This window comes from Tauraco erythrolophus, chromosome 3 (genome assembly GCF_009769465.1).
Source record: "Tauraco erythrolophus isolate bTauEry1 chromosome 3, bTauEry1.pri, whole genome shotgun sequence".
NCBI classification, from domain to species: Eukaryota; Metazoa; Chordata; class Aves; order Musophagiformes; family Musophagidae; genus Tauraco; species Tauraco erythrolophus.
Genome location: NC_141467.1, coordinates 10,991,850 through 11,013,899, shown reverse-complemented (window position 1 = coordinate 11,013,899; position 22,050 = coordinate 10,991,850). Strand labels below are relative to the sequence as shown.

Sequence of the window (22,050 nt, the reverse complement as noted above, 5' to 3'; positions counted from 1 at the left end):
GGAAAAAGCGCACGGGAGGGAAAGGGCGCTTTGAACCCGCACCCGCGGAGAACCACGGCCCGACGAAGCGCGGACGGCGGCGGAGCAGGTGCTGCCCGCGCCCCGCTCCCCTCCGCGCCTCAGCTGAGAAGGCGGCCCCCGCAGCGGCGCGCGGCGCGCAGCGCGCCACCTGCCCTGCCCTGCCCTGCCCTGCCCTGCCCCGCCCCAGCCCAGCCTCGCCTCGCCTCGCCTCGCCCCGCCCCGCCTCGCCCCGCCCCGCCCGCACGCAGCCTGACGTCACCGCCGGCGCACACTGCGCACGCCCCACCACCACAGCCGCCCCCCCCCCCGCCTCTGCGCGCGCACGCTCCCCGTGCCGGCTGCGCTGCGGGCGCTGATTGGCCGCCGCCTTCCCGCTTCCTTCTCCGCGTCCGGGAACCCGCCATTTTGAAAACCTTGTTGATTCCGGGAGCGGGAGAGCGGCCGGCGGCGGGGTGCGGAGCGCGCGCCTTGAGGCGGGGGGGGTGTGTGTGTGTGTCGCTGTGCGCCGGGCCGCCAGTCGGCCCCGCTCCCTCCCTTCTCCGGTAACTGTCGCCTCCGTCCGCCGGTTGTGCCGCAGCCGCGCCCGAGGAAGGAGCCAGCAGCCGGGACTGAAGCTGAGGTGGGTCCTGCCGCTGTGGCCGTGACGGTGCTGGAGAGGGCCCTCCCGCCTTTCGCACCTCACCGCGCCGGGCCGGGCGGCCCGGTGAGGCCGGGAGCGGGGGTGACGAGGGGAAACGAAGCGGGGCCGCTGCGCCGCTGGGGGGACGCCGTGTGCCGGGAGCGCTGTCACCGACCCGCCGGAGCCGCCTCCCTCAGGCCTCCGCGCGGCGGCGGGCTGTGTTTTCCGCCTGAAGAAGCGTTCCTTGGGCGCTCTGTCCCGCCCTACGGCCCGGCAGCGGCGGGGGGAGCGGAACGGTCTCGTTGCCTGCTGCTTCGGGGAGGTGGACGGTGCCCGCCGCTCCCCCCGCCGTCCTTCTCCTTAGCCCCCGGCTGCTCCGGGCGCTGCCCATCGTCGTCGCTTTCCCCGGCCTCCGGCTCGCGAGTCGGGAAGAGGACAGGTGGCGAGTCCGTGTCTGAAAAGTCCTGGGCAAGGGTGGGAGGTGCCTTTGTGTACGAGTATCTTCGGGGCAGCTTCCCAGATACCCTATCCCTGCCAAAAATATCCTGTGCTTAAGTCTCCCTGAAGGTGGATCCCAGTATTGCTTTTCCCTAGGCAAGTCGTCCTCACGGACCTTGTCGCTGAAATGCTAAAAAGTCTCTGACTTTCCCATACCCTTCTGCTCCCGTCGGAAGAGGAGGGAAAGATGACACGCAGTAGTAACTTTGCTTGGCGTTTCACTTGTGCGGACTATTAAAATTCAGACAGTAATGTCGTGAAAAAGTCAGATTGCTTTTCCGTGTCAAATGAAATATTGACAGTAATACTCTGAAAGAGATTATTTTTAATTTTTGCGGTGATTTAACAAAGAGGAATAAACTTTCTTTTACCCCTTACTGTTAGTAATATAACTTATGTTTTCTGTCATTGGGAGTGCTGCTGCTCTCTGGCACCTGCTAATATTGTGTATAAGCAGTTGACTTAATTATTGTTTATTGAGTGTGGCCTCTTGCAGATGGTATCAGCTTTAATATTAGAAAAAGGAAATGGTTAATTCTGACTTTTTTTTCCACAAGGGCTTATACAGCTGATGCTGTATTCTGTTCCAGATTTGTAAACAGCAAAAGACTTTTGAAAGCTAGAATTTTTCTGAAATGAACAAACATAGTTATCTTCCTTTGTTAGATAGGCATTCTCTGTCAGTAAGGAAATAGTACTTGCCAAAGTGAGATGTTTTAATCTTAAAGTTAACGTTTAAGCCACTTATTTCAAATACTAAGAAAAGATGCCTCTTAATTATGCTAAGTACAAAGCATTTATTCTTTTTTTGTTGTAGATCTGCAGATTAAAAGCAAAAAGTGTTTTCAAGTCCTAAGATGTTGTGGCTGTTTGAATTCTGAAAGCAGTGTTAACTTTTTTCCCCAATTGCTGGTAGCTTTTATTTTTTATTTTTCTATTACCTTTTCTCTTCTAAATATGTAGTTTGTTTCACTTGTTAGGAAACTCGTATGCATAGTTAACTGTAATTAGAAATAACTATTGAGTTTATAATACGGTGCACTAAAATTGTGATATCTTAAAACATTACCGTTCTTAACAGATAACAGCATCAGCTGCCTTGAGTGGGTGTTTCTGAACATCTCATAAAGCAAGCTTCAAGACTTGGGTGTGGAAAGAACTGATAACCTTTTCAACTGTTCTTAACCAGGCTGGTTGCAGAGTGGATAATAACTTCTCCTGAAAGATTTTATGTATTGTGTTTACGCAGAATACTTCAGTGTCTTGAAGGATGTGTACAGTCACAATATGAGCACTGTGACCTTGCTTCTGCTATGCAAGAAGATTTTTTTTAAAAAGCAGGATTCCTGTATTTTTCATGTAAAACGCTGTATTGATGATAGTTTCCCTGACTGCTTTTTACAGAACCATACGCCATGTCTTCTGTTGCTTCATCAAAAGAAGATACAATGTCGTCTGAAAAAGCAGATGAGAAACAACCTGAAACTGAAAACAAAGCTGAGGAAAGCGATGAAGATGAAGAGGAGGAAGAAGAGGAAGAAGAAGAAAAGGGTACGTGCTTTTTCCACTGAATAAGTTGTCCATTAAAAATGTCAAGCTTACTGAATGCAGTCTCCTGTGATCTCAGCTAATTGTACAATTATTGTTTAGGAGATTCCATGGTACATCTATCTCATGGGCCGTAAATCACTTTCTAGTAAACTGTAACAGGCAACATGCGAAACAGTTCCTCAGGAATGATTGAAGGAATTGCCAGCTTCCTGGATTCCTACACTAGCATTTTTTTGGTTGATTATAATAACCTTCTAGTTGATTATAAGAGGAAGCATCCTTTTATCAAATTATTCGTATAAAATCACATATCCAAAACCGAATCCTTTTTTCCAGTAACACTCTGAAGTGATCTGTTTTTGCAAAAGAGAAACTTGAAAAATCTGTGCAATAACTTTGGAAACAATACAGATGTCTTGGCTTAACTACTGTGAATCAACTTACCGGGTACCAAAATTTAATTACATTGGAGGGGAGGAATTCCATTTGACTAATTTTTGTTAATAAAAATCTTGGCGATACCATAAGACGAGCAAGCAAGGCAGGTTTTGTGTGGTGGCATGTAATTGAAGAGGATAGTTAAGGAATACAAGATATGATGAAGGAACTACTGTGCAAAAATGTTAACTTCCATTGTGAAATCTCTAGGTGCCTATGTTGCAAATGAAAGCATCCATGTAAACAGAGCTGCAGTATGGCCCAGTGAAAATCAAGTTGCTGGTAGTCTTGAATTCTTAGAAAAGTTGAGGTTTGTCTTGAGGAAAGGTACTAGAAAGAAAAGAGATCATGCTGTTTGGGAAACAATAGAGTAATTAGAACTAGGTTTTTAGAAACAGCTGTTTGTTGTGTACACACAAGTATGTTTTGCTCTGTTTTCAGCAGGTATGTATGCAGTTTTGATGATGTTCACCCACATTTTTAAGCTAGGAGAGCCCATCTGTTTAGCACTAAGGATAATTTGATATGTGATTTGAGATCAAGTATTTAGTATGAAACATTTAGGTCAATCTTTGGATTTTTCTCCTGACATGGTATCATTAGTGATGTACAATGTATACATAAAACAATCTAAATATATTCATTGCTAAGCAGTACTAGAATTACTGGGAATAGTATTTTTGTAGTATTTGTGACACTCATATTGTGCCCTGTGGAGTGCCACACTGCGTAGACCTGTGAGGTGTAGTGCAGTCCCACTGTGCTTGTGCTTCTGCCTCTCCTGCTGATATGTGTGGATCCTCCAGTCCAATAGTGGAAAGAGAAAGTGTCTGTAGATGTGCTGGACTCTGCTTTTGCCCATCTGGTGGTACTAGAATTGAAGTGGAGCTGTGCATGTAGGGACTGGGGCATCCCAGAAGGAAACTGTGCAAACAATGTCAGTTCTGTAGCTCAGAAAGTTGTTGAAGGGAGAAAAGGATGGGTTTCTGAAATGTATAGTACTGCAGTCTCCATCGTGGGGTGAAGTTCCCTTTAGGAAATACCCAGTCTTGTCTTTGAGGTTAGGTGGGATGCAGGACTGTGATTAAGAACTAGAGACTCCAATATACACCTCCACAGAATCCCATTGACCTATTAGCCCAAGGTTTGAAAGTGTCGTAGTACCTGGTTAGATCGTTATCCATTTTTAGTTTGCCATTTCAAAGATTCAGTGTTGTATTGCCTGTCACTACAGTGGAATCTCCTCATGCAGTGAAAAATATTTGTTTAAGGAAACTGTCTTTTGTAGAAAAGAGTCTCATTGTTGAAGGAAAAAGGGAGAAAAAGAAGGTAGACCGACTGACCATGCAAGTGTCCTCATTGCAAAAGGAACCTTTTACAATTACACCAGGTAAGCTTGTCCTCTCACATAAGAATTGAGAGTGTTGGGAATGATAATGAAACCTCTTAAAAGCTCAAATGATTTGTTGTAGATGAGACCTAACTTAAGAGTCATCATACATTTTAAAATAATAAGGCTACCAAAATTGTATGAAAACCCTCTTTTATTCTGTAGCATCAATTTAAACCATAGAAATTATATAATGTTTGAACTCTCCTGGAATAGGATCTTCCGTACCTAGTCACCACTAACAAAGGCAAGAGCAACTGGAATAAAAAGAGATGCCACGTCCTTGTACCCTATTCTAAGTAGTGTCAAGTAAGGCAGATGGAGACTGTCAAGATAGGAAGAGGCCTGCTTGATGTTTGACCTGTTAGAATGTCTGATGCTGTTCTGAGATAACTTCTTTGCTTTTTTTAAAAAACAGTAGATATTTAAAGTTGTAAACACATAGGTAAATATGAATGCGATGAATAGCATAATTGATTTTAACTGTTTCAGGAAAAGGACAAAAACTCTGTGAAATTGAAAGGATACAATTCTTTCTGAGTAAAAAGAAGACAGACGAACTTAGGAACCTGCACAAACTCCTCTACAACAGGCCAGGCACTGTAAGAACTTAACATTAATCTTGTGTATCTGTTAGTTCTCATGTGTAGTGAAAGTGTTTGTAGTATAGTTTGTGACATTTGCATGTGTGGATCTACTTCTTAAGCGTCATTTATTACAAACTAATTAAAAAATGAATATTGCAAGACCAGTGAAGGAAGCCCATAATTTTTCTAACTCCAGTAAACTACTCTTACTATAAAAATCCTATGGAAAGGTGTACTGAATTGTAGGTCTGCTTGAATATATAAGTTTTTTTTAAAAAAACACCCCAAACCACTTCTATTGGAGGAGGGGTGATTTACCTTATGGGGATGAGTTGGAAGTAGTTTATGGTTCACATACTAAAAGCTGCTGACATGCAGATTATAGTCAAAATACTCCATGTAGTTTTGTTCAACGTAGTTTTTCCTTAGTAGTTCTATTTCTTCTATGTTCGAAACCTGTTAATTGGTTTTAATACATTGCTAATTACCTAGTCATTTTCTTGTTTAGTTTGCAAAAAGCAGTAGAGAGTAAAACTACATTGTATATAAAATGTTTGTAGTGATTTTTGTCACGTTAACTAATATTTTAGTTGTCTTAGATAAAAAACTGATATACTCACTTTTGTATTTAAGGATGAAACTTAAAATATAATAGCGAATCTTTCTTGGAGCCTTTTATGTATCAGTGATCGTGCCTTAAATGTCAGAGTAAATACGACCTATTTTCTTTCTAATAGAGGTAAAACAGATGAGAAGTTAAGGCAGATTAAATTTTACTATTGCAATACACTTAGCATATTTATAGGAATTTGTTTTTAATCTCTTTGTGTATTTTGGAAACTTGAACAGCTAGCACAGGAACCAGAAATGGAGTAGTACTAGCACAGATGCATGCTAGCTGTAGTATCTCCAACCACTGCTGCAAACACAGTGCTTTTTCAAATGGCAAAGAAAGGTCTGTTGCCTCGAGTATTCAGAAGAAGAACCATATACATTCATTAAAGCCTGCTTCTGTGAGTGACGCGATTTATTCAGCATGACGACGTACCAGACTGGAGAATTTCTTTGATAGGAAAGCAGAATTTGTTTGATAGGAAGGGTGCGATGTCAGAACCATGTAACTTTCTGATTTAAGTGGCTTTACTGTGGAAGTTGTTGAACTGCATCCGTGTATTCTTCAGGAAAGCAGTAATGCTTTTCTGCCGTCTTTGGGTGGAGATACTGGGATACTGGTACCTCAAAGTCTATCTTTCCCACTTCACATTGCATCTCTGACACATAAGTGATTTAAGAGACTGTATTGGTTATTGATTATGCAATACACTAATAAGAAACTAACAACTCGATGATACTGTTATTAGTGATTTATTGATTTATTATTAGCAATCAATAATAAATAATCATCTGCTAGACACGCGGCTACTCAGTTTCATAATGATGTGCAAATTATGTAATTGTAAATTGATTTTTAACGCTCCTAAATCACACTAGTTAGACACAACTGCTATTTGTAAATAATTGTAAACTAATGGAGAAACATCAGAAACAAAATTTGTAGAACTATTGAAAGTGAGTTCAAATTATTCTCAATAGTGTTAGAAAGATCTCAGAAGATTTGGGGATGTTTTTAAACTTCTAGTTTGGTAAAAGGAAATGAAGTGAAAACAAAGAACTTAATATTTTTGGGATCTTGATGGGAGCAATTTCCTATTACCAGGGCTGTCGCAATGAAAGTTCAGCCCTGTTCAGACTGCAGGTATAATGGTAAAACTTGTAAATTGGGTGGTATGTAAATCCAAAAATTGGTCATGCTAAAGAAGAGGTTCAAAAGTACTATCGTGGTCCTATGTAAGACTTTAGAAAAGCATATAAAGGAAATCTGCTTTAGCAGATTATGTAGCAAAAATAAAATTCACTATTCTATAACAAATCACATGGTACCGAGTATGCAACAGGCAACTGAACTGTTGTAGTTTGGCTGTCATGAGATAAAGACAGACATAATCCATGTAGGTTATAACTTAAAGGGTATAACTTTTTGTCAGCAGAAAGGTAAATGCCAGAATAGATTTTTTTTCTTGTGTGAAAAGTTAACAAATGGAGTTGGACGAAATCTTAAAATACTTGCAATGGAAAGTAATCTGTGTGTTCTGCTCTAGGTTGCTTCCCTAAAGAAGAATGTGGGTCAGTTCAGCGGGTTCCCATTTGAAAAAGGAAGTGACCAATACAAAAAGAAGGAAGAAATGTTAAAAAAGTAATGATCTCTATTGCTACTTAACATAGCTTGACTCCTGCTAAATGCTCATTTTTATTTTCAAAATTTTACTTCAGATTAAATTTAAACTTTAATCTGAGTAGCTGTTTCCTAAAGCTCTGTTCTATGTCTGAGCTCTTTTTCATCACACGGGGTGATCTCTTAAGACAACTTGAAATGTATTAGTACGAGTTAAATTGTGAATATTTTATTCACAGTTCCTGCAGTCCTGCATGCTAGCTAGCAGATTCTTTTGCCAAATGAGAGGAAAACATTTTTCCCCAGGGCAAGCATAGTGTTGTGAATACACTGTGCTCTATTTGTGGTGCAAACTTGCATCCTTCTATGCCTCAAAACCTTCCTCCTTCAGAATCAAAGCCGTTTTTTCTCATTGTATATTAAACATACAGTATTATTCCTAGAATTGCTGTAGCAGCTAGTCTGACAAATCTTTTTTTTCCCTTTTTTTACCATCTCCCCGCATAAGCTGCTTCTCTATTAACAGGAGAAGCTGCTGCAACTTGGTTTTCACTTAAAGTGTTTAAAAAGGCCCTTGCATATTTGTGCAGCCAGTTGTAACAAATGAAAGAACTAATAACTTCTACACAATTGATTCTAAAACTTTTTTGTGTGTGTCAGTTTGTTGATTGTGGAAAGGCTTCCAGAATTTGGAATTTGCAAATCTTCATTCCTGAGATACGCAGTTTCCTAGGAGTAGGGTGTGTCAAATACAAGTGAATTTACGGGACAGGCTGTTTCAGGATGAGAGTTTTGACCATTTCCCACTGGTTTAATTGGGTAATGTTTCCCCTTATCTGCAAAAGGTCACAAAATAAGATAGGAAGAGCACTTTTCTTTCATTTTTTCCATATGAAAGAACTGCTAGTTAAGTTTCGTTACTCTTCAGTCTTCAGCAAATATTCTGAATACTGGTTACATTTTCACTCCTATCAAGGGACTGAGCCCTGTGTGCTTGTTACTGTGGTACTTTCTCCTGCTGTTCAAAGCTATATATGGAACGCTGTTGATTAATTTATTCTGACTATGCGGTTGATTTCTGCCCACACTGTACACTTGCATGTCATCATGTTTCAACAGCATCGAACAAAGGACAAGATTTATTTTGCAGAATCTTACTGTTCAGGTTATACACTAAAAAGAATGAGGGTTGAGGTTGCTGTGTGGATTAGAGTTCTTGGATTTTAACTTAAAGCTATTTGCTGTGGAAGTTACTGTCTCAGAACTTGTGTGCTCTTGTTTATTCCACACTTGAGCTGTGTTTTAATGCTCTAGTACGTTGTTTGCTGTGACCTACAGATGCATCTTCAAAGCTTTAAAAATATGAAAGTATTTTGGAGATGATGTTTATTCTTTGTATCTGTTAGTTCCAACCTAAGCTAAAATACAAGGACAAATGCCACGTGTAACACAAGTCATAAGTTAAAGCAGCAATAGCACCATAAAATCCCAAATTCAGTATACAAGATATTGAAAGGCTGAAACAGAAACTTCGATGCTATGCAGTTTTAAAATCTGTTAACAAGTTAAATGGTTTTAACTTGACAGTGTTACTGTCTTAAAATGTAAGAAACTGACTTCTAATTCTGCAGGAATACCTCACAAGTATTCGATGTATCCCCAAAAGCTAAACAGGAAGTCTCTGCACGTAAAGATTGTGCAAATGGTTTTTTTTATAACCTTGTCTAGGAAAACAATTGAAAGATTTGACTTCGTCTTTGGAAGGGGTGGTGGAGAACTATACTTTGAGGCAGGGAGACATGCCAGACCAGATTTCCTGTTCCTGTGCCCTAAAACATGGGAGAACAAAGTTGTTCTGCTGCCTTGAAAGTCTGTGAGTTTAAAGTCTGAAACTAAATGCTACTTTAGAGAAGTTGTAGGCCACCATGAAATAGTTGCACTGACTTTCTAAATAAACAATGAAAAATAAGTTTCCTTTGACTTTGATTACCAAAAATAACTGTTAAACTTGTAAAAAATGGTCAGACAATGAAATCCACCTTTCAGGCAGCATTGTACAAAATGAATGAATAGGAAAGTGCAAGCGTTTGAAGGGAGGCAAGCAGAATAAGTAGGGTGTTTTTTTTGTGTGGTGGTGATTTTGTTGTTACTGTTTTTGTTGTTTTTTTTTTTTCAAAATCTCACTAAGCTTGCATTCTGATGTCACACCCTCACAGGATTTGACTCTTTCTTTCCACTTTTTTCAATACCAGTGGGACAAATGATAAAGTGGGACAGTTGTTTCAAGATCCTGTTGGAGTAAAGGGGGTGGATGTCAGAGTTTCTCTTAACCTTCTATCTTCATCAGAGGTACTTCTGTAAAGGGATAAGGAACCAGAGAAAATAAAGGAAGACTCCCTGCCCCTTAGAGTTCAAGTCTTGTACCCATTGGATTTATTTTCCAAGATTGATTCTTTCCAATGTGGTAGATTAGGAGAGATTCTGGGGAAGATTTTTTTTTACTAAGATCTTATAAGTTCTTTTACATATCCTACTTCACACATATGTGGATTTGGAAATTTTTTTTTTGGTTGATGTGGTATGATGGTGGTTCTTTGCTTAACTGTAGCTGGAACTGGAAATGTAGTTAAGTGTATATATTCATGTCTATTGTCAGGTTACAGACACAAACCAGATAGCAGCTTCTAGGAGTCAAATGTTGACCGATTGTTTAGGATGTGATACTGAATATTTTTTTTTCCCAGATTTAGAAATGCAATGTTGAAAAGTATCTGTGAAGTTCTTGACTTGGAAAGATCAGGAGTTAATAGTGAGCTGGTAACCAGAATCCTAAACTTCTTAATGAACCCAAAATCTTCAGGCAAGGTGAGATGCACGTTGTTATGCTCGCTTTTATAGCTCTATTCTGATGAAAAATGTAGCTGTCTCTATTCCTTATTATTTGCGTGTTACCAGTGGCGATGCAGTTAGTGCTCTAACCTCCTGAAGTAGGAATGGCTTCTGGAAAGAGAGTAGCTCTTCTGCAGGCGTCCATAATGGGGTGAAGACTTAGAAACTAGTTGCTTACATGTAAGTGCACCTGTTACACTTTTGTGCGCTAATAGTGTGTATGTAGTCAACACATGAAGGGAATTGGAGACATCCATACCCAAATACTATAAATGGCATCTGCTTTGTGGGTGAATGCAGGGGAGTAGACATAACATGAGCGGGAAAGAAAAAATAAAAAAGTGTCAGAGCAAGGAAATAAAACATGAAAGGAGAGGAAAAGAGCTGTCAGTGTTACCTGGGTATGCTACAAGTTGACAAGTGTGTGTGATCACATTTGGCCATCACAAAATGGAATTTGTTGCAAGGGTAGGAAAACTTGCTTTAACTACTATGTGCTAGTGCATTAGATTCAGGTACCAAGACTACTAAACTCTATTATTAATCTTGGATTTTCAGTTTTTAATCTAAAAGCGATACATCCAGTTAGACTGTTGCTTAGGAAATTGAATTTATTCCCAGCAAACACTGGTGAGTGATGTGAACAAGGAGTCTGCATGCTGCCTTAGGGACACTGGTACTGAGTGACAGCAAAATGCGATTTTGCATAAGACATGACAGAATTCCTGCTTTTAAGTGTTCCAAAGAGTTGTCAGCTAATTTGTTACCAGAAGAAAAATCTCGTGATTATTGGTTGTAGGGGCATAGGTAGATAAAAGGTTCCTTCTACATTGTTCTTTCTTGCTTCCCTTCCCTAACCCCCAACATTTGAAGATTTGTTCGATTAGGGAAATCATAGAATCATAGAACGGTTTGGGTTGGAAGGGACCTCAAAGATCATCTAGTTCCAACTCCTCTGCCATGAGCAGGGAAACCCTCCAAGGGAGTGGACGGCGTGCTTAGCTTACAACTGAAATTTCATTTTACTCAGCTCCATCTCTGTAATGAATTTCTGCTTGCCGCAAAACGTTATGACTTAAGAGTAGTACATAAATTAGTCCTGGGTTTTGGTATCAAGACTTAGAAACCTCTATATTTGTTTACTGTTCTTTCATGTGATTTGAAGAGATTTGTATTTTTAAAATTCACTTTTGTATTCCTGCTTGGATTACACACATCCTCGTCTTTCAGCCATTGCCGAAGTCCAAAAAAACACCGAGTAAAGGTGGCAAAAAAGAACGCAGTAGCACTGGAACAACGAGAAAAGCAAAACGCACCAAGTGCCCGGAGATCTTGTCAGATGAATCCAGTAGTGAAGAAGATGAAAAGAAGGAAAAAGATGACTCTTCGGAAGAAAAAGAAAGTGAAGATGAGGTAACGAAGTTTTTTGTTTGTTTTTCAACATAGGGCTAAAAACATTTGTCTGCAATTTGTCATTATGTGGTTGTTATTGACTGGTAATTCTTGGAACACGTAGACGTGGGGGGTAAGTGATGTTTAACTGAATGAATGGTTTGAAAGAAAAGGGAACACATCCACAGTTTAGAAGAGATTTTCGTAATTTCTTAGTGCATAAAGCTAGAGAATCAATATGATGAGAGGCAAAGGTTCTGGTTCTTGAATGTATATATACACCTTATAAAACTGTTTGCTATATGTTGTTTTGGGGCAGCCAGGATTTCAAACATAATTAATTGTGTTTCTTGTATCATCTTGCGATGACTTTATTAATGTAACTTCCTAAAAATTCCCTCCCAATAGCTATCTGTCCATCTGTCTGTGTTTTTTTTCCTGTGTAGGGTTTGATTGGATACCTAGGACTTAACTTTGAATTCAGTAAAGGTCCCTGACCTACCTGACTGTATTGGTTTTGGATCTGGATTCCATATTTCTCCTGGATTTTATGTCCTAATCTCTTTTAGAGTTCTGTGTCTTGCATTGCGGAGATAAAGTGAGCAACATAGTAAGCAGCCTTGCAAAGATTCCTGTAATCTCCAAAGTGTTCTCATCTCACTGTATTTTCTGTTCATCTCTGTTTTCTTTGATACTTCTTCTGGCCTTGCGTAGTAGGAGAAAAATAAGGTTAACTTTGCATTTAAATGCAAAATACCTTTCCCTGTGTGTTCCCTTTCAGTCCTGTGCTTGACCACAGAAGAGCCACAAAACATGGAGGGCCGGTAAAAGTGTACAGCTGATTTGTGTACAAAGCGTACACTGATTTGTCTATACGCCTGAAGCCTGGAAAAAAGAAATTAAAAGGAGCTACAGGCTCCATCTTATCCTATATTTTGATTTAGATGAGACTGCCTTTCTAATCTTAATCAGAGTCCTGCAACAAACAGCAATTAGGCAACTGTCGGTGTCTAAGGAAATTCTTTATGTAAGCTATGGAACATTTGGCTATAATGTAAGACTATAGTAAGGCTATAATTTACTTGGATTACCTTCTGTCTGTTGCAGTGGAAGTGTGACAGACTTATCTAAATAGTCTGAGCTATGGAAAATAGTAACAAAAATCTTCTGTTGAAAGGCCAATTTAAGTAACTTTTAACAGTTTATTTTGTCACTGTCATTTTCATAGGAGTTAGTTATAATTTAAAAAGATGGTTCAAGGAAATTCCCCATGCCTCCATGAAACAAACATAATTCTTAGTTTGCCTTTGTCTTTCCTCATGAATGGCAAACTGAAAGAAGGCTGACTAAAAGTTAATTTCATATTTGTTCACCTCTTCAGCAATGCAGTCTTCCTACTGTGAGGAGAGGAATAGTGCTTTCAAAGGCAGGAGCTGTCTTTTACATTTTTCAAGAACTCAGTTATTTAAAAACAAAACCCCAAACAAACAAAAATGCAACAAACAAACCTCACAGTAAACCCCATTGTTCTAGCTGGATCTTCTTTGCCTTCTTTCAGAAGGTAGGAGTTAGATACATCAGCCAGACAATAGCTGAGTAGATTGTAGTCTTCAGAAACTGAAGTCGACTTGTATGGAGTAAAAGCTTAATTATTACAAAAACACTAGTATGTCAAATTAGTTTGAATATGGGAAATGGGTAAGTGGAAAATGTCTGCGATTGTGCGGGTTTAAGATTGCAGCATTTAAAAAAAAAAAGTTAGCTTTATGACACCCTTTAACGTACTACAGGTGGAAAGATGTAGGCAGCATATCTGCTTTGCTGCCTCAGTTCTGTTGGAATCTTAGGCATGGAGTGGCTGGAATGGATTGTCCTGAGAATTGCGTGTGTCTCTTGATGACAACTCTTTCTTTAAATAATGCAAACAGACAAAAAGTCTTACAGTTACTTGGAAGCATAAGATATCCAAAATATTTTTGTGTCCTGGTGGAGCATAATCTTAAAAAAACAAAAAAAAAAAAAAAAAAAAAAACCCCACCAAAATGAAATCTGAGTGCTGGTTTTAACTTCTGACTTTGTAGCTGGTGATGGAGCTTTAGCAGAAACTCGAAAGCTGACAAGTTAGAAACTACAAACTCTTTTTAAAAATGGGGAGATTTCAACTGTGGAAGTCTTTATCCTTCATTTAACACTGCAGAGCGAGTGCAGCTGTAACTGAGCAAGCCAATATAAATAATCTGCTTTATTAAATACTAGTTTCATAAGTTGCACCGGGTAATAATGGGAGAAGCAGTTAAGTTATATGAACCAGTCTCGACTGTTTAGATGTGATAGTTTGCTCAGTTGACTACACTTCCATTTTAAATATAAATCAGAATTACGAATTTTATAACTATTGTTAGTTAATTTGTTATGTTTTATGATGTTCTTTCTCTGAAGTATGGTTTATTCCTGGTCAATATTCCATGTTTGTTTCTGTGAGGAAAGTTTTCAGCCTTGTCACAAGTGTTATCTAAAGATTTTGTGTTATACACGCATTTAATTTGTGCCAAAAATCCAATGCACTGATCCATGTATACTGTAAGTATTTATGTTCTCGATTTCTTCTGTTGATATTAACTTAATGCAATAATTTTTTAATTTATTAGTTGCAATAATTGACCAAATTATGGATTAGCTGATGCAGTTTTCCTCAACTGGTGCAAAATTAGCTGTGTGTAGTCTTAGAGAGCTATAGCAGTAATTGAATACAGCATACCTTGTCCTTTTTGAAAGGAACATCTTTAAAGTGATTTGATAAGCTAATTATGAGTAATTATAAATGGAAAGTTGTAGCACAACCAAACTATTAGTATCATCAAAAAGTTCTAGCTGTTTGAGCTTAAGAGTCCTATGTAGAAGGACAACGTGAAATTTAAAAGAATGTAGGAATACTCTTTGTGGACATATTCCCCTATGGTATAGGGGTGCAAATTGCTAGAAAAATATAGTAGTTAAATTTGCTGATTTAGTTTTTATTGACAGAAAGGATAATGTTCATTTTGGAAAGGGGGTACAATTTGTTTGAGTAGAAACCATAATTTTAATCTTCTGTTATTTTTCTTCATAGCCTCCTAGAAAAGCATCTAAAAGAGAAAAATCTAAAAAGATGACTTCCAAAACCAAGAAAGCTGTGAAGGGTGCGAATGTCAAGAAGGCGGATAGCAGCACTACTAAAAAAAATCAGAACACTTCTAGAAAAGGTAAATTATTTAAATCTTTCATCACACATTGTCTTGTAGCTTAACTTGGATGCTTATTAGAAAGCAGTCTCTGTACCTAATTGTGAAAGAAAACAGAATTTGGTGAATTGTTGACTTGCTACTTGGTGTTTCTTTCATTGCAACAGTAATTAACAAAGTTCTTGGTTTGGGTATACTTTATGTAATTTCTGTTGTGTACATACATATATGTTTTATTTGCATATAAAGTGAGAGTATCAGCCTAGTTCTTTTTTTCTGCTGGAATAACATTAGTGAAATTCTTTTTTCTGCTGGAATAACATTAGTGAAATTCTTTTTTCTGCTGGAATAACATTAGTGAAATTCTTTTGGTTTCTCTGTAGTGACTTCACGTGAATCTTACAATTGACCCAGTAGTATATATTCCACTGTGTATGTCTTTTGTTGAGCAGCTTGATATGTTTTTTATTGACATAAATATGGGTGTTCTACGTGCATCCTGCTGTATTGGTTTTCTCATATCTGACGATATGGGTAAACGGTATACATATATTGAGGTCCTTAATTTCTGTGTAAAGATGGTAGCAGTGCAGGTGGGGACAGACTGGTTTCTTTGTCATTGACATGACAATTGCATGTTAGGGGAAGAAAAGCTTCACCATGCGGGTGGTCACACAGAAACGGGGCCTGGAGCAGCTGCAGAACCCCTGTTGTTGGGGATGTTCAAGACTCAGCCTGGTGGGGCCCCGAGCAACCAGCTCCACGCTGGCCCTGTGACAAGTACAGGCTCAAACCTGATAATCTCCAGAGGTCCTTTTCTGCCTTAAATCTCAGCCGCTCTGTGAGGTAACAGCCATGTCTCTGTCACAGCTGTAGTGTGAGTTACTAATGCAGCATATATCCATACTGCAAACATCTTCATTTAGTGCCAGCACTGGCATATGTGTCCTGTAGCACAGACATCAGTTCAGGTTAATTACTCTGCTTGTCAGTGTGTTAAGAAAAGGAATGGTTAAACTCTTAGACATAGAATTATGTTAAACTTCTTTCATAGCCTTATTTCTCAGTGAAGTAAACAGGCCTGTGCTGAACTCCATGTATTTCCAGATTGGCTACTGGCAGTACTAACGTGGCCGACTCTGTGTATGTGTGCTTTATCTTGTCATCAACAACAACAACAACAAAATTAAAAAATGTTAGATATATTATGTAATATACGCACAATGTTTTCTTTACTCCTACTGCATGTCTGTTTTGAGTTAATATTCACAGTACGAAAATCAAATGTTAAGTAGGTATTTCTGTCAGCTCTAGATTGTTTGGCATCTTCTCTGAACTTTGTCTTGTTGGCAGTAAAGGAACTGAGTGGATGCTGGAGTCATTCAGTCTATTTTTTTTTTTTGCTGCTGGAAAAGATTGTAAGAATGTCTGTGCTGTGCCTCTTCACTTCCTTTTTGATCCTCCTCATTTGTTGTCATGGTGTTTCTGATAGCATGTTCAGTAATACAGCATTGCAAAATTACAAAACCCTAGTGGGCAGTGCTGCTGGAGGTAAAAAAAATAAATCCAAACTCCTTTTTAAAGCAAATAAGTACTTTTTTTAGGGCCATAATACCTCAATTTAGGATTGCTGTAATAAACGTTTCTTTTTAGTTTGATTAATTAATCTCATACTTTCTAGAGTACATATTGATTTGTAAACTGATAGTGCATCACCAATGATGCAGATTGATAAATAAACGTAGTACTGATAGCATTAGCTTTGGTTTTAAATGGATGGTCTGTCAAGATGTCTGTTTTAAGGGAAAACATCTGCATCAGACAAATTAAATCTTTTATTACAATTCAATTTATTCTTCATATTTAGAAAGTGAGTCCGAGGATAGTTCAGATGATGAACCTTTAATTAAAAAGCTGAAGAAACCACCCACAGATGAAGAACTTCAGGAAACTGTCAAGAACTTGTTGGCCAATGCAAATTTGGAGGAGGTCACAATGAAACAAATTTGCAAGGAGGTAAGCAAATATGATTTTTGCAATCCCTTTGTAGGCAGTGGGTTGTCTGTGAACTGACTTTTGTCATTGTTTCAGAAATGGAGGCTTGCGCTCCGCACAAAGTTTCAGAAACAAAGTAGTTTCACATTAATTTATTTACTTGTCAACAGCTGTAACAAGGAGAGCTTTAACCTTAAGATATGCAACACTGAACCTAACAGTAGAAGGGAAGTCTCCAAAGAATTAGCTACACGGAAAGTAGCAGTATTACCTCCAAAACAACTGCCACATATTAAAGTGAAAGTATTTGAGATGTTGAGACAGTGCAGCAGCTTGCTGCTGTCAAAGGAGGTGGGCTGTGTCATGCTCTCTGTATGTTTCTCCTGCTCACCTTGCTCTCGTTCTTCATATATTCTCTTCATGAGTCCATTCAGCTCTCATCTATCAGCAAAAAAACGAATAGTTCTCAGCTGAATTAGTGAGTTGAATCAGTTCAGCAAGGAATCCACTGATTTTCAGGACAGGTGCCAGGAAGGGACCATGCGGCCACAAAAGGAAAAGGTGGTGGAAAGTGACCAAAACACAGACAATACTGTTACCTTGACACTTTCTACAGTCAGTTAACTCACGTGCTTGTTTTCCTGGTACTTCCAAGAAGTTGTCTTGAGAAAATTAAACCAGAAGTTATTATTACAAGAAAACTGTATGTTTATATTCTGTACAAACTCTTTGTCATGTTTATAGTCATTCTAGAAGTCTGAAATTTGGTATACTGAAATAAAATATTCTGCGTTGGTTTTCAGTGTTGGCATCTGGTTTTTTGTTTGTGTAGTCCTCTCCCACCCAGCTAAGCAAAGAATAAGTTGTACAATAGCACTCAAATATGTTGACTCTTGTATTAGTCACTTGAAAGGATCACTATTTTACTTATTATCAAAAAAAAAAGCATTGAGATTTGATATTTGTGTAGCTTCCTACACTAATGCAGGTGTGTCTGACTACTTAGCATAGAAGACAGAGATTGGAGAATTCTTATTTGTCTGACACAGCAGGCTAAGCATTCCAATTTGTTGATGTGAAAAATTATAGTACCAGTTTAGTCTGTGACCAAATAAAAAAATAATTGTATTTAAGTATTTCATGTGGTCAAAATAAGGACAGGAGAATAAGCTTGTCACTTTCCATAGTTAACAGGGTGTTTTGGCAGTTGCAATACTAGAAAAACCACACCAATTTTTGCCCTAATTTTATTTAAGATCCTTCTATTCATAAAATACATTGCATGAAAGTAATTTGAGGTTTGTTTTTTGTTTTGTTTTGTTTTTTTTACTTAGGTGTATGAAAACTATCCTAGTTATGATTTATCTGGCAGGAAAGACTTCATTAAAAAAACAGTCAAAGAGGTAAAGACTTTATCATTTAGAAAACATCCTGGGTTGGGTTGTTTGGGGTTTTTTTCCTCCTTCAGCCTATTAGAAAGTGGCATGGTATCCTATCACACTAGTTGTAATAGTCTCCTGTATAGTACTGGAAGTTTAGTGCTCTGATAAACCTCAACTCTGGCTCTGATTTCCCCCCCCACACACCCTTTTTTATCCCTCTTTCAAAAATAACCGCTTCAGACTCATTTTCTTAGCATGCCACTACTACTCTTATGAATTTCTTTGGTAAGCAGAACTAAAAGTACAGCTGTCATAATTTTTGATTACTTTTACTCTCTGAAAGCTATGCATTTGCTTTAAATTACAGCCTTGGCTGCGAGGTGCCCTATATTTCATGCACTGACCACGTACATTCGTAGGTGACGATGCATGAGGTTGCATAAGCTTTACAGACCTGCAAGCTCTGGCAATGAGAGAAGGCAAAAGAGCATAAAGATAGATATTTTTTCTCTGTGAGTGCTCCTGGTGTAGCACAGTTACAATGCTGCCTTTGAGTTTGCTGCACTGAAGATTAGGCCTGATAAAATGTACTCATGACAAAGGGTTTATTGTCCAGTCTGTGGTTGGTAATTTGTAAGAAAACTTTTAAGTTCGTTTATTTTTGCGTGCCCCAAAACTAAAAATGGAACTAGAGAAGTGAGCTTTGCTTAGTGGAGTTAACAAAGTGACTTTTCTTTCCCTTGTGGCTTTATTTGCAGCTGTTGATATATGGCTGTCTAGAAATAGTTTTGTCAATGTGCTGTGCGTACATGTGTCACTATCAGCAAAGGCGTAAGAGCAATTTGTCTGCCGTAGAGACGTTCTTGTTTTCTTGTGATAGCAGAAGTAGAGTGTGTTTTCTTGATGGTCTGACACAAAAGGAGAGGCTGTATGTACTTGGACTGAGAGAAAGGAGAAAACTAATGCACTTCTCATTTCAGTTGATTTCATGATCTGATTTGACTGTGGGAAATGAAGATTCCTGGTTTTATGTTCCCATGGATTTGAAGATCTGATAGGCACCAGCAAAAGGAATGTGTCTTACCCTTGTGGTATTTAGTCAGAGCTGATTCTGCTGATCTAATGTTAAGTGTTGATGTAAATTGCTCTGTGTATTTTTTTTTTAAAAACAACCTGCATTTGATGCAGTTTTTAGTTGAACATACTTAAGTTTCGTGCATGGCAATGAATGTTCCCTTTTTTATAGTTTTTGTACATTTTGAATTGCTTTGTATAACTAGATTCATTAGAACCATCGTAGCTTTTTAGTGTGGATTGTACTAGCTTGCAGGAGATTTTAAAATCAAGTAAGATGAAAGCTGCTTTCTGCACATATACATGCAGAGACTGGAATATTGCAGTATTGGTTATAAAGATATTTTGAATACATATCCATTCTGAAAACAACAAAAGTTAGTCACGTGTTAATGTCTTTTATATTCTGATACATTCTACGGATGCAGAATTATTCTAAATCTAGATCACTGTCTTGCATGTGTAGGCACTGAGAGAACTGTCAAAGCATGGTAACTAATTGGCATATAGATGTTATTTTTGTACTTTCAAAAGGCTTTCTGTTGTGTATATAAAGTTATTTCAGATTTCTTTTGTGCAAATCAGTTTTTTAATCTTGTTATTTTAGGGTTTATGACATGAAATGTCAGTGTTCAGCAGTGAGGCTTTGATGAAAAGTGGTATGCAGAAGTTTCAAGACCTACAAATGAGTTCAGGTTTTACAATGTTTTTCCCATCTTATCTTGTACAGAAACTAAACTGTAGTTTTATACTTAAGGTTTTCAGTGTTTAACTTTGTACAAAAGACTGCAGATACATGTGTTTCAATGGCTTGACATAGTAAATAAAATCTCTCCAAAGGCTATAGGGAAATTTCTAAAGTTCACTTTGCAGAAAATCTTTTACTTTAGTGTCTTGACTTGATGGCCTGGCATCTCAGAAGCGTGTGTCCAGGATACGAGCTGGGAGGCTCAATACCTGTGGAGGTCCACAGAGGGGCTTCTGAATTGGGCAGCGCTGACACGTGTGGTTAAGCTCTCTTCTGTATGGGAAAGCTCTTCTGAACCTGAGCCTTGGTGCCTCCACATGAACAATGGTACTTGTAAGCCTGCAGTTTTGAACTTTGGCCCACAGCTTTTCAGATCAAAATGAACTCTTCGCATAAATTTTCGTTGTTTAGGTTTCTGTTCTCCATACACCTTGTTGTTAATATGAGAAGTCCTATACTTAAAATCATGAAACTAATAGTTGCCAAAGCGTGATCTGCCATTAATGCCATGAGCACACAATCCCTCTGACTAGTGCTGCTGAAAAGACAAAGCATATTTTTTTGAATTTTATTATTGTACAGTTGAGAAATAAGGGTTCGTAAACGATCTAAATTCTGAAAATGTTCAGCCAGTTAGACTATTAATCTTCACACACTTTTTGAATTTCTTTGTGTGTAATCATTTATAATAAGGCTGAATGTAATGGGGTTTTTTGTATTCAATAAATGTCTTTCACAAAAATGTAAATCGGTTTTGATGATCTGACATTTGCTTAAATGTATAGTAAAGAAAAATCTATACAGAAACAAGGTTGTTGTCTTTATCTCATCTGGTAGAAACTATTCAAGCGTGATTCAGCAGGCTGCTTCAAAGATACCATTGCTGAACTGTGCGTCCTTGTACCACGATAAGATTTTTCTCTTCTGTGAGGTTGGTTTGTTTCTGGTTTTGTTCTCTGAACTATCTAGCATAAAGAACACTTTCTAATTTACAATTAAAAACATCAAAAGTTTCCAATTCCCACTTAAAAGCAGGAAGTTACTTGTGTCAAGTCTTGTTGGGTTTTTGGATGGATTTTCTGCAAATACTTGAATTGCCTTGTGATTTTTATGTAAATATGCCAGTCAGTTTTAATTATGTGGGTCAGGAAGTGTTTTTAAGATCAGAGACTCCCAAGTATAAACACTTCTTACAGTGTAAATTCTAACAAAAACTTACACAAGGATAGTGTACTTCTATTTATTGTATATACACATTACTTGCCACTTTGGAATGGAAATTAACTTGGAATCCTTCAAATACTTTGTTTAAATCTCTTAACTACAACTCAATGTAGTTCTCAACAGAGAAGAAGTGTTTGAGCTGTTTCCCTGCTAATCCACACCAGTCTGGCTGCAACTGATAAAAGATTCCAGTTCTTCCTACAACTGGGGAAAAGGCTGCAAGATAATACTACAAGGTAAATAAAACATCCTGCTTATCTTGATGCTATTACATTAAAAACAGAGCTGATCAGGTCTCTAAATCCTGTACAGAGATGCTCCTAAAAAGTAGAAACTGGCCAACTGGATAAAAGGTAACTGAATCAAGTATTCAGGCATATACCTTCCAGATGCTTAAGATTATGTCCTCACCATTGTATTCTAGAAAAATAGTCTGAACACATTGATGTTATTGCTTACAGCATAATTGCCACAATCCAGCGTGTTGGCTCTTCTGTCAGTTAAGTCATTGGTGTGCAGTATTTTGGTTGGTGACCTGCAACACCACAAAAATTAACCTGAATGACTTGCTTATCTAAATAGTTATTGGGAGTGAGCTTGACACTTGAGGTAACAGTGTATGGGCCCGGTAGGAGAAGGAAAATGGGAGAGGGAAGAGTAGAAATTTTGAGTCGAGAGGTTACATGTCTTTAGGAGTTGTGTAGTTACCCATGGTACGCTGCTTAAGCATGTCTAACCAAGATGAAATTGGGAAGATGCAGCTTTAAGTGCCATCCCCCTTTTTCCCA

General features: G+C 38.5%; 1 protein-coding gene across 1 annotated transcript; it reads left to right on the top strand.

The window, feature by feature from the left end:
• The first annotated feature begins 536 nt into the window (after positions 1 to 536).
• Positions 537 to 21,008, top strand: DEK (DEK proto-oncogene). Its single transcript, XM_086609005.1, has 11 exons — positions 537 to 640; positions 2,543 to 2,689; positions 4,416 to 4,517; positions 5,010 to 5,119; positions 7,264 to 7,358; positions 10,082 to 10,202; positions 11,457 to 11,639; positions 14,728 to 14,860; positions 16,707 to 16,855; positions 18,169 to 18,237; positions 19,197 to 21,008. Exons 2-11 carry the CDS (start codon positions 2,554 to 2,556, stop codon positions 19,206 to 19,208), a joined length of 1,110 nt encoding a protein of 369 aa, XP_086465131.1. The 5' UTR covers positions 537 to 640; positions 2,543 to 2,553; the 3' UTR covers positions 19,209 to 21,008.
• The last annotated feature ends 1,042 nt before the right edge of the window (positions 21,009 to 22,050 follow it).